At 41.6% G+C, this 12,641-nt stretch overlaps 2 protein-coding genes across 3 annotated transcripts; one reads left to right on the top strand and one right to left on the bottom strand.

Moving 5' to 3' along the window:
- The first annotated feature begins 1,335 nt into the window (after positions 1 to 1,335).
- Positions 1,336 to 5,206, top strand: GNG5 (G protein subunit gamma 5). Of its 2 annotated transcripts, none has more exons than XM_074906494.1 (3): positions 1,336 to 1,504; positions 2,616 to 2,758; positions 4,962 to 5,206. In XM_074906494.1, exons 1-2 carry the CDS (start codon positions 1,424 to 1,426, stop codon positions 2,739 to 2,741), a joined length of 207 nt encoding a protein of 68 aa, XP_074762595.1. In that variant the 5' UTR covers positions 1,336 to 1,423; the 3' UTR covers positions 2,742 to 2,758; positions 4,962 to 5,206. The 2 variants fall into 2 exon arrangements, with proteins under 2 accessions (XP_074762595.1, XP_074762594.1); XM_074906493.1 differs by having other exon boundaries at positions 2,616 to 2,771.
- Positions 5,207 to 6,121: 915 nt separating this feature from the next.
- On the bottom strand, positions 6,122 to 11,996 carry RPF1 (ribosome production factor 1 homolog). The gene is made up of 9 exons (XM_074906491.1): positions 11,814 to 11,996; positions 11,659 to 11,715; positions 10,610 to 10,690; positions 10,147 to 10,242; positions 9,313 to 9,466; positions 8,652 to 8,734; positions 7,595 to 7,776; positions 7,387 to 7,513; positions 6,122 to 6,545 (listed from the first exon to the last, which is right to left on the bottom strand). The coding sequence occupies exons 1-9, from the start codon at positions 11,967 to 11,969 to the stop codon at positions 6,504 to 6,506; spliced, it is 978 nt and encodes a 325-aa protein (XP_074762592.1). The 5' UTR covers positions 11,970 to 11,996; the 3' UTR covers positions 6,122 to 6,503.
- Positions 11,997 to 12,641: the final 645 nt, after the last annotated feature.

Below are 12,641 nucleotides of genomic sequence, written 5' to 3'. Positions count from 1 at the left end.
ACTTCTTTCCATTTATGAAAATGGAAAAGTTGTTTCTGTGCTGAGGCAGACAGCTTCCAGATAACTGCAGACAAACAGACTGAACCACACCTTCCACACAAGTATCACCTAAGTAACTGGGGGAATTGCTCAATCACAGCCCTGCAGCTCCGAGAGATCTGCCCTGGAGTACTGCCTCTTAACATTTTCTCCGCTTTCATAAAAATACTTCAGTTGCACTTAATTTTCTATACAATTGTACTGTTTTCCTGAAGATGCAGATCTAAATCTCCACAAAACGAGATTCTTGCAGGGTCTGTGTTTATCTCTGATAAAGAGACAGTTATTGTGAACTTCAGCCAAGCCACATGTACAGCACACTGCACTGGCCAAACGCAGTATTCCGAGGAAACCTGACAGTGCCAGGCAACTCTGCCAGACAAATCCTTTCATAAACTATAAAACATGGTTCTGCCCCTAACCTTGTTACGACTTTCCTCAGTGCTCTCACTTTGAGGGCTGTTATAGCACCCGAGGTTACAAACCGTGTGATTTTCAGCCTGCTGAGCACTCTTGCTGTTCTCCTGGTCACCTTAGCAGCTCTTCCCCGTACTCCTACTTCTGATTCATGAGCACAAGTGGCCAGACCTTCCAGGTCTTGCCCTGGCTCCATGAAGTGGAATTAAGATTTCCTTGTGTCAGTGGGAAGCACCTACTTAAAAGGTTCTTTGCTTGCCTCTTCACAATTACACCGCCACAAGCTCTCACAAAGGACCGGACTGTAACATCCCGTCACTTCTCCAGTTACTCTCAACCAAAGGCAGGTTACAGTGGAAATTCTTCCCATTAGCCCCTGTATATATGCAAGATGTTGCATTTCCCATTGCATGTAACCCCGTGCCATTACTCCAGGCTTCACGGATACTCCTGGACACTTTCTGCAGTAAACACGCACTCTCTCTAGGCTGGAGTCAAGACCCAAACATGCTGGCAAGAGCAAAGTTAGTAACTTCGTTCACTACATCTCAAAATAAGCTTCCAACTAGTAACTCACTGGATATTATCACCAAGGCTTGCCGCCTTGGTCTCTACCGTGTCTTTTCTTGTAAACCACTTTATCGATAAATGGGGAGGGGGGAATCTTATTTCTGTGTTTCCAGGCGGCTCCCCCTCCCCGGGCATGCAGAGCCCGCAGGAGAGCACCACGAACGACAAGCTCTAGGGAGAAACCCGGACCGCGGGGCGCCGCCGGGCTCGGGGCCAGACGCGCTTCCCTACGCCGGGGCCTCCGCCGCCCGCCCGCGGCCCCGCAGCGCCCCCCGCGGCCCGGCGGCGGCCCCGGCGGTTGCGCAGGCGCCGGCGAGCCGGAGAGTTTGGGACGCGCCGGGAAGTTGTGCTGGGTGTGCCGCCGCCTGCCGTGCCCGTGCCCGCCGCCGCTCCCACCATGTCGGGCTCCTCCAACGTGGCGGCCATGAAGAAGGTGGTGCAGCAGCTGCGCCTGGAGGCCAGCGTGACTCGCGTGAAGGTGAGAAGCGGAGCCGGGACGGGACGGGACGGACGGGGCGGCCGCGCCGCCATTACACCGCCCCGGGGGCCGCGCCCCACGGCGTTCCTCTGAGGCGGCCGGGCCGCCCGGCGGGGCAGGGGCCGGGCCGCGGCAGCCACGCTCCGACCTGACCCGCCCCGACGACCCTCCTTGGCGGCGGCGCCCCGCTCCCAGGCTTTACCCCCGGGGCTCCGTCGGGCCTCCCCAGCCGAGCCGAGCCCGGGGCGGCTGCGCAGCTGCGTCCCCTTCCGCCGCCGCCGCCGCCTCCCCGGGGCCCGGCCCGCCGCGCCCTCCGGCTGCCTGCAGTCTCCGGGGGATCCCGGCGTCCGCGCTCCGGCCGAAGCGCATCCCCGAGGGGTGGACGCGCCCCGCTCTCCCCTTTCATTTGCTTATTCTGAGGAGCGTCGTCTTCTGAGAAGGGCAGCTTGGGTCGGGGTTTACCGCAGGCTGCCTGGCCGGCCCGGCCCCGACACTCTAAAATGGAGACTTCGCCGCAAGATACACCAAATGCATTTAACTTGTGCATTTTCGGGGCGAGACTGGGCCCTGCCAGATTAGAGATACTCCGGGCAAACTGCAAATACAAGATACTAGTGAAGATGCTACTTTCTGCAACTTTGATCGTTCTTTTTTATGAGTTCAGAGTTACAGCAAAGGAAAACCAGACAAAGAATGTTTTCACTGTTCAGCTTTTAGGTGGGTACAGCCTACCAAAAAGCCCATACGCTATCTTATCAGAAGAGGGAGGATAAAATACCAGTTCAGTTGCGTAGCCCGTCTTAGACTGTATTTTTAAACGATTTATGCTGGAACAAGGATTTTCATACATTTAACAAAGCCATCTCCAAGATGTTGCTCATCTTTCACCCTCCAGACTTAGATGTTTACACATGAAAATTTTTCCAAATTAATTCTTATTCTGATATTGCACAACTTCTTGTCTTTAAGGAGCCAAACAACTATGACGAAACTGCTGTATAAAATCTACATAAGCAGTATTGCAGAATCATTTAGCAGTATTTTTTGATGTAGTTACATCCTCAGTAAAGAGTCTTCAATGAATTCTAATGCCAACTTCTATTGTGACTAGGTTTCTCAGGCTGCAGCAGACTTGAAGCAATTCTGCCTGCAGAATGCACAACATGATCCCCTACTGACAGGAGTATCATCAAGTACAAATCCATTCAGACCCCAGAAAGTTTGTTCGTTTTTGTAATTACATGAACTACTTCGGTATCTTTCAGTGGTAAGTTCTTGAATTAAGATTCATAAACTGTTCTGTCATTAAAACCAGCTGGCTTTAAATGAGACTGCCTGTATTAACAATATTCAGAGGAGGCAGCTGGTGTTGGTCTAGATGCCCATTTTGGACTCCTCTTCCCCTATTCTGGTCATAGCTTTCTACTGGACATGATAAATATTATGAGTAGCATTTAGCTGCTGCAGAGCTTTCACCAGTTTCTGTTGCTGCAGCAAAGTAGCAGTGGGGCCAGCTACTATGGAGTTGCTATTTGGACTAACCTGGCTGTACAGTACTTCTGCTGTATCTTCTTTCTGTCTGAGGGTAGTTTCCCTTTTCTCACATAGGATTCCTCCCCTGACAGCATACATGGTGAATCCTGATGGTGGCAGATGAAGCAGACTATAGTTCTTGAACTTCTAAAGAGTACTTCGAAAGATAGATTAGTGGTGGTCTCCAAGAAGAGCGCTTTTCCCCTATAGGGCATGCCCTCTAAGTGAAAAGTAAAAAAGTATGTGCTCCAGGAATTGTATCAAGGCCCATACTCCACTCAATTAAGCTGCTACACAGGTAGCAGTTTAAATAACTAGAAACAGCTACATACTTATTTGGATTTTCATTCCAAAAGGTCTGTAGGTTCATTAGCACTACTGCTGTCACTATGAAGATTACTAATCTGGCATTCCTTGGAAATTCTGGTGATGAGATTTTAGACTAAACTATTTAGAAAAGGCGAGTTTTAGATCCACAATTGTCTCACCAAGACTCTGAGAGTCACAGTAATTTGACATTTTGCCCACAGTAAATGCACGATAATTCTATCTTGTCTTTCTTTCCCACCCCTCCTTGACTTGGATCTGTTGGGGGTGAGAGCATAAATGTTATTTTGAAGTACCTGATACGCAGTTAACAATAGTTCACAATCCTTAGAAATCTCATAACGATTCTTAACCTTGATGTATTCTGATTTTGTAGTTGACTTCCAACACCCAAAAAATTGTAGTTTGCTAGATTTAAATTGTGTTATTTAAGCAGCTTTATAGAAAGGTGACCACAGTCAGACTGAGTCATTAAAATTGTTCTTTCTCCCCTCAGGCAGACTGTAGAAAGCTTTTCAAAGTTTGTGTGTAAACAAGGTGGTTCACCTTAGTAAAGACCAGAGTAGTAACAGCATGGATGTTGATGCTTGACTACTTAACAAACAAAACCACTTCCCCTATTGTTTTGAGCATTGTATTGCAGCAGTGTAACTGAAACGTGCTTTAGAGTTACTGTAGCTTTTAAAGTTATTTCTATTTGAATTTTACCAAGTACTCTGCTTTAAAAGGTACTATTCCTGGACACTGAGTTGTGTTCACGCTACTGTAGCTTCAGCTTTAAGCAGTAATTCAAGGAAGAAATCGGTTCATCTGTAAGCATTATAGATTGATTACCTATAAAAAGACAAATAAACTGTACTTTAATCAGTGACACATACAGTTCCCCACTGAGGTTTGCCAAAGTCTAGTAATTCTTGGGGGTGTATGTCAGGAAGTAAAGTCTTCTCTGTCTCACACAGGGCATAAAAAGCTTATTAAATAGTTTATTTCTCAGTTACAGCCCTTATCTTCCCCCTTTCTCACTATGGAGTGGAGCACGTGTTTCTGCTGATGTTACAGGCAAAATTCATTAGAACAGCAGTTTTAGAGACACTGCCTATAAGGAAAATGTCTTCCCTTCACTGTATCTCTTACAAGTGCTTCCTCAAAATAGGAATTTAGTTGTAATCATGGTTGTTTTCACGATGAGCCAATAGAGTTCATGTTTGCAGTCAGCACCACCTCTGTGCAGAGGAAGTGTATTTAGTTACACAGACTCCCTTGCTTTTTCAAAGGCAAAGTAGATGCCTGATATTTCAGTAGACACCAAGTGACTGGGAACAGGGTTTTCTGTCCTTCCACTTAGCAGTTTGGCTTCCAGGAGACACTAAGCTTCAGTTCCTTTGTAACAGCTTTGATTATCTTCTCGTAACCTTAGGGCTAGCTTCATGGTTTTAAAAGTTTATTTTACAAACTGTTTTATAAAACAGCTGTGCAAAGGGAAGATTTTTTTTTCTAAACAGCTGTCCATGGCATACTCTGAAGGTACATGTTCTTAGACATAGAGTTGCTTCATTTAGCATAAAGTTTCTAACTGCGTTTTGGTTTTGTTTTTCAGATCTTTTAGCATCTTTTCCTAGCTGCTGATGTGTGTATGGGCAGAGTGCCTCAAGGAGTGGCCTGGTTTGAAGTCTGTACAAAAGCTTAGCTTTAATGTGCCAAATCTAATTTGTAAAATTGCTACTGTCGTCAAACCTCTTACCATCTACCTCTCCAAATGAACTGTATGCTAGTTATAATACTTCTGTTTCATAAGGGAATCAGTTTTATATGGCAAGCAAAAAATAAAAGTGTCTTGACTTAGTCTGGTCTTGAAATTACTGTAATAAGTCGATTAACTTCTGGATATATTGACACCTCACCAGTTACTCCATCACTCTACAGCAGCTGGAGAGCATATACAAGAGTCTGTCTTTAAATAGTCCGGGCAAGTTTGCCTGGGGTTGATAGTCTTACAAAACAATGAAGCTTCATCAGTACTACTATACTTAGAAGCACAACAGAACAGAAAAAGTATTTTTGTCTGTTAGCTTGTAATTCAACTATACAGCTGTCCTATTATCACAGACATCAAATAAAGGCAAAGAGTAACTTAATTGTTCTTTATCTGAAAGAGTAATTCTACTTAATTCTATAAAGATGACTTACTTTATGAGCCATCTTACTCTTTAGGTAAATATGAAAAGCACTTCTTATAGCTGCATATGAAAAAATAAATAATTCAAAGAAAACTTAGCTTTTCAGCTGTCAGTGAATGCAGTCTTAAGGCAGAACAGTAGTTTATTCTGCAGGTAATGCCTACATGTTCAGCTGAGCAGAATTTTTAGATGAGATAGCTTTATGTACTTCTGTAAGCTGGCCTTACAAATTCTTTCCCATTTATGTTTAATTCTTTTTATATAGAAGTATATCAACTGCTTTGGGTATATACCTCTTCTAAATATGACATTTACAGAAGACATAGCTGTTGGAGTCAAACATTTTTGTAACTTCAGCAACATGGTTATTTTATGCAAGAAGTTAATGAAATAAAATACCAGATTTCCTGGGTTGCATACAGCCTTCTCAGTGTTCTCTATGTAGATCATTTTTGGAAAACTATCACCATACTGTCAGGGAACAGCATACTGTAAATTAGAAAGAGGTTTAAAATATTTAATCTTACCTGATTAATGGACATCTGAGTTTAGCCACTTAACAGAAAAAAAAAAAAAAAGCTGTATAACTAGAAATACTTTATTTTGAGAGTATCTTTAACCAAAATATTTACTGTCTTTGATGTTGGAAAGTGTAATTTGTCTCTACAATACAGCAGCAGTCATGGCAAGTCTTCAGTAATAGCTAAATTATAGACTTCTCTGACATTGCCATAGTTTTTCCTGCTAAACTGGAGTCACCATCTTTGTCATGTTGGATTTAGCTACATCGGAAAGAAAGATGCGTCCTACTTGATCTGCTTCCGTAGAAAGTTTAAACGTTTGCAGTTTGTCTTTCTGCAGACAGATACTGTTCAGTATCATCATTAGTTAGGAGTCTGAGATAATCCATAGTTCAAAGCAGTTGTATTTCTGGTCACCAGCAACTGGCAGACAGCTGGCCCTTATAAGTGAAATTTTCTTCTACTTGTGTCCATTTCTCGGCGCTGAAATTTAAAAGAAAAGTTATTAACCAGCAAGTTCATGCAACAGGATACAATCAAGGACAACCACTCTGGTTTACAGTGGGGTAGGCAGTGAAATGTGTCACAGTGACAGTGTAGTTAAGTCTTTATAGTCAGCTTTTCAGGACTAACAAAGGAGAAGAATTAGAGATAAGTGATTTAGAACTAAAGAATATGTAGCAGATCTCTGTCTACTGACAGTAGACAAAGTGTTTGTAAAACAAACACGATTATCCATTTCATGGACTACACCAGAAGTATTGGTATTTTCCTTCTGGTACAGCTTGGATACTCACTTCTAAGTTTTGCCACTCCACTGCAATTCTACGGTAAAAATGACTGGAAAAGTCATTTATCATTGCCTAGAGTTAATACTTCCATTTCACTTGATGTGTAGAGGTCAGTGTTACTTTCCATTTGTTATTAAGAACTGACATAATGTAAATAGCTTAATTTTTACGTTGATTCTTGCACTCACCGTGCACAAAAAAACCTCAAGTTTATTAGGCTCCCAATAATAGCTTATACTAGGGGAGCATTTTTCACATTTGCTTATATCTGTATATCTTAAAGAAAATACATTCTGCAAATAAGTAGTCATGGTATATTGATACTCATCATCCTTGCTGTTTTTATTTTTAACTTACAATATAGCAGAATGCTTCTACTTTGCATACTTCTCAAAATATACCTCTAAATATTTCAGTTAAACACTTTCATATTGAGAACTGCATTTATACTCTTTTAGGCTAAGATTTGTGGTTACATTTCATGTCAGATTTAGTCTCCCTTCCTGAGCAGGACTGTTATTACTTCAACATACCTTATGAATCCATTCATATTCTCCAAATTTGGAATCAAAGGTTCCTTTTTGAAGAGACCTCAGCTTTAATGTAAAGCGTGGCCCAAGTTCTTGAATTCCTACTTTCTTTTCACTCTTGAAGATATATCTTGGGGAAGAGAAAAATAAAAATTACAAAAAAGTTACAAGACCATCCCCTCTCACTTGTGGGTTTTGTGGAAAACGTCACCTGTGGAATCTGAAAAAGATGTAGTCTCGTTGGTTGTGAAATGTAGCTACTTGTCTTCCAATGAACTGAGGATCATGTGGGAAGAGAGACGCAAACATGCGACCAACAGAATGGCCTAGTCGTGTTGTAAAATTATTCAGGATTATTTCAGGTACGTGTTCTGTGGGCTCTTTGCCTTTTCGCTGAAATGAAAGTAATAGGTAAGAATGCAAAGAATAGACCAAATGCAAAAGCATTTTAATATATTACTGGAGAAGAGTCTGAAATAAAATATGAGGAGGATAACCAGGGCCAACTTCTTGTAAGAGGACTGGTAACATACCCTAACCATTTTTTCAAACACAATCTACATTCATATACAAGTAAAGGAGCAGCTGGTAACATAAGGATCTTTGGGTCAACAGTGTACATTGAATGAAAAATAATTTTACATTTCCTCTCTCCTGCACCAATTTCCACTCCTGGCAGCACCTGTTATAGCAAATAATGCAGTCTATCAACCATAGGAGTCTTCTCTGTGTACTAGTATCAACTAAGAGTATATGGGACTAAGAGTACATTGGATTCTTCTTTAATAAGAACAGATGAAGTTTAAAAACTTATTTCAAAAGAGTATTTTACTGAAAATTATTTAGGGCTAAGTAATACTTACTACAGAAGAGGTGACAGGCCTATAAGAATAAGAAAGACTGTTTTATTAAAGACTATGAACTACATCTATTGAAATATTTTATACTGATTTTTATATACCCTGTTGTGTGTATACTATACGTTGGGTACTCCCTGTTGATGTAGGTTAGCAGCTGCTATTTAATGGCAGAAGTATAAAAATATGTGAAGAAATTAAGCAAAAAACAATTAAAATTAAAATATGCTGCAATGGAAATAGAATATACTAGTCCTTGGCCTCCTGTTAGCTTATAAACCCCCCCCACCTTTACAAGATCAGCTGAATCATACAGAAGCACAACCAGTTCTGACAGTTCAAGTAGACTGAACGTGTTTATCATTAAAGGACTCTACCTTTTTTTTTTTTATTATTTTGTTGGAGTCTCACCTTTATTTCTTTACGCAAACGGACACTACTCATTCTAAAATGAGCAGTTGGACCATCAGGCAGATGACTTAGCAGAAGGCCATCTGTTCACAGTTAAAAAAAAAAAGGCTGGTAAAATTCAGCATGTAATTTACTGAGGAACATTTTCTGTGAAATGCGGTATTACACTAGAGTATTGTACCCATAACCTATGCCTGATTTACAAGGTTTCATTGTATTTTTAAACATACGTTCATAAACTAGTTACCTAATGTTCTGAAATAAGCCCATTAAATTTTGTGTCAGTAGCTAACCAGAGCCACCTTCTATCGCTTTCTCACTTACTAATGTTTTGTCTAGTCAGCAAAACTAAATGGAACTTCTTGGTCGGAAAAACTTGTTAATTAATCAAACTTAAACTTACTGAAATAATAGCAATGTTTATCCATGCACTACAATCTAAAAAAGAAGCCAAAACACTTAAATAATTCCAAAGTTCCATTAGCCATCAGATAGTCAAGTTGGCACAGTGATTCCTAACTGTAGTTAACACTGTAAACTGCACAGCAAAGAGAAAAAATCCAGAATAAAGTAGATCTTTGAAGCATGCTACAGAAATATCTTCTTTCTCTAACAGGCCCAGAACCAGTATATCTATTTTAATAAATACACAAAAGGATACTTGGTATTTTGCGATCTTCATTAATGACGATTAAATCCGTGAAGTCCCTTGCAATACACTGTGGAATAATTCTTTTCAAAGCCAGTCCTCTTCGATAGTAGACATGCGAATTAGGTATAACGGTAGCCAGTTGTTCACAGAATCTCACTGTTCTCTGCAACACAAGTGAGTTAAGTTGCAATGTGGTAAGTACAGTGCCAAATTCAAGTATTATGAGAATGGAGGGTTGCTCGTTCCAGCCGCCCTCCCTGACGATATATTACTTCCAGTATCTCTATAAACATTTGAAGATAAGCTATTAAATTTAGTCAGTGGAAAAACAAAATTATTTGCAGTAAAGAATGCAGCACACTAGGGACTTTTTTTTTTTTTAAAGGATTTATTTTTTCCCTCCCTCAATCATAGAAAAGCAGGAAAATTCCAAAGGCATAACCTCCAAACTCATTAAAAACATTGGCTTACAAAAAGTTCCTAACATTTCAAAATACGACTTCAGGTACTAATGTCTGAGTTTCCAGATAACCTGTTTGAGGTATAGTTTTTCCTATTTTTAAAAACACTTTTATGGTTTTCATAAATGTCAGTAATCTCCCCAATTAGGTAATGCAGATCATCTGCATACAAGAACATGTATTAGGTTGTTTTTTGTTATGAAGGAAACAGTGCTAGAGAAACTCATAGATTACACACATATACGAGGTTATTGATAGTCACTAAATAAAACAGCAGCAAAAAATCCAAGTGAAAGATATTTTCATCTTTAATTTCCCAATCATGAAAACCTTGGTATCTTATAACCAATTGCTGAGAACTCTCCAAATAAAACATACATACCCCACGAGGTCTGTCTGATGTTGTAATAAGAATCTTGGGAACTGTCTGTCTGTTGAAGTACGGTGCAAATTCGTCCGTTGCTTCATCAAAAGCAACCTGGAAGAACAGAAGTCTTTGTAAATCCACCATATACAAAATAATTGAAGTACAATTGTTCAAACTAATCTCAAATCTGATGAAACTGAATTCAGAAGGAAAAATTTCAAATCACAATATCTATCGTATAATTAATCATCACAAGGCATGTGGTTTTTACATTTTTAAGAACCTAGTGTGATGAACACTGGCAGGTTTTACTACCAATAACAGTAATGCAAAAGGCAATTATCTAATGTAGATTATGAAATAATGACATCACCTCATAGTGAGCCCATCACGTGTAAAAAGTGATCCATCAACATCTTAACAGGAGGGAGGTGAACACTAGTTATCGTAATAGCACATGCAGAAATTAAGCAGTTACCTCTTCATCATTGGGATCTACAGTTGTTTCATCATACTCTCTCTGATTTTCAATAGTCTTTGGCACGGCTTTTGGAGGTGCCTAAAATAAACAAGTTTATTAACATTTTCATGTAATTTTTAAGTGTATTGCAAAAATAACATTCATGCTGCCATGATACTGTTAGAAGTATTATTTATTTTACGCCAGCTTTTAAAAAAGAAGTTACAACACTGCCTTGAATAAAAATATGCACAGGTTACTGGGACACCAGAGAGCATCACATGGAGGAAAAGCATTGCTAGAACAGGGACACTACTTAATTTCAGTCTAATTAAGAAACATAATAAAAAAAGAGGGGAACTTTCTATCCACTTCTCCTCCATGGAAAAAAAAAAAAAAAAAAAGCTGTACTTTCAACAGGAACACATTTTCGCCTTGGCATCTACTATTTAACAACCAGTAATCTATAACGTTTACTCTCTTTACTTACACTACTCTTGTGAGATTATGATAATATAGGAACTCAGAGCTGACTGTCTTCAACTGTCAAAATGCTTTTGAAGTATTTCAGGAAAAGAAGCAAAACCCTTCTTCATGGCTAGGCTTGGAAAAAAGCAGACAACCGGTCTGGGCAGGATTTGGTCAGATCTAATTATTTTAATTTATACAGAAGTAATGACATCAACACAATGCCACAGCAATTATATTGGTCATAGAAAACTTCAGGAAGGGCCTGCTTTACACCATTATTAACTTAAAACTCACCCTGCCCGGCTACAGCATCATTTAACACAGTACCAACAAGGTTTCCAAGATGAACTCTTTGATACCTCCGCTATTCGACGCAGTGGCTCTGCAGGCTATCACGGCCAGCGAGCACCCAGTCACTGCTCCACTTCAATGAAGTCTGTGGAGAAACCGTTTCACTCACGAAACGGAAGAGCCCCCGGCACAAGGCTGAGCTGAGGAACTATCACCAAGGCGAGCCCTTCCCCGTGCGCAGCGGAGCTCCCCCTCCCTGCAGCGGGGACGGCCTCGCCACGGCATGCTGCGGCCAGAGCCCTTACTTTGTCTCCGAGGGCTTCTCGCTCCTTTCTCCGCTTCTTCTTGGCGGCCAGTTTCTCCTAGTGAGAGAGGGAGAGCGATCCGTTAGCCAGACCCGCCGCCGGCCGGGGCCTCCCCCGCCATCCGCTAACGGCCACCACACCGAGCCCGTCCCCACCTTCCTCTGCTGCTGCTTCCAGCGGAGGAACATGAAATGCCGCCGCTGCTTGTTCTTGATCTCGGACACACTGAAGGTCGGCGGGAAAAGAACGCGCCCCGGGGCCGGCGGCCCGCCATCCTCCGCTGCAGGGCCCGCCGGGCCGCCGCCGGCCATGCTGCTGCGGCGGGGCGCGAGCTGACCCCTCACCCCTGACCTCTGCCCCGCGCGTCAGCAGCGCATGCGCGTTGGGGCAGCCGAGCCGCGGCCAGGCGGGGCGGGGCGGCCGCGGCTGGTGTGTGCTGGCAGTGTTCCTGGAAATTCATTTTATTCCATTAAGGCCTGTTAAAACTTAGCGTTAGACTGAAATGAGAACCCCTACAACTAATTAAAGAGATTTTATTCATGTAAAGCTGGAAAGCAGGTTTTCTGTTCCTCAGCTCAGCTGATTGTCCAGCTTCGAGGTGTGCAGAAGCTGCTGCATGGTGAAGACTGTGCTCCCTGTTCTAGAAATGGGGCACTCGAGGGTTTTGGGGAGCCTGGGCTAAATCAGAGGCACTTTTAATCTCAGACTGCAAAATTCTGAGCTTCAGTGGATTTGTCCCAAGGATTGTACCAGAGGTGGGAATATGTCTACTAATTTTATACACTATTTTGCATTACTAAATTTCTCTTACTAGAAAAGAGAAAAAGTTAATGTAAACACATGAAGTTAATGGAAAAAAGATCTGGAAGTAACCTGAACTAGAAAATTTCTCAAACCTAGTTCTGTCCTATAAATGAATTTAACTCTGTAACTCAATTCGCTTCACTGGGGTTATTTCTACTTAACACAGATGCAAATGAAAG

This window comes from Athene noctua, chromosome 5 (assembly GCF_965140245.1).
Source record: "Athene noctua chromosome 5, bAthNoc1.hap1.1, whole genome shotgun sequence".
NCBI classification, from domain to species: Eukaryota; Metazoa; Chordata; class Aves; order Strigiformes; family Strigidae; genus Athene; species Athene noctua.
The sequence above is the reverse complement of the archived record's forward strand: the minus strand, read 5'-3'. Positions and strand labels throughout refer to the sequence as shown.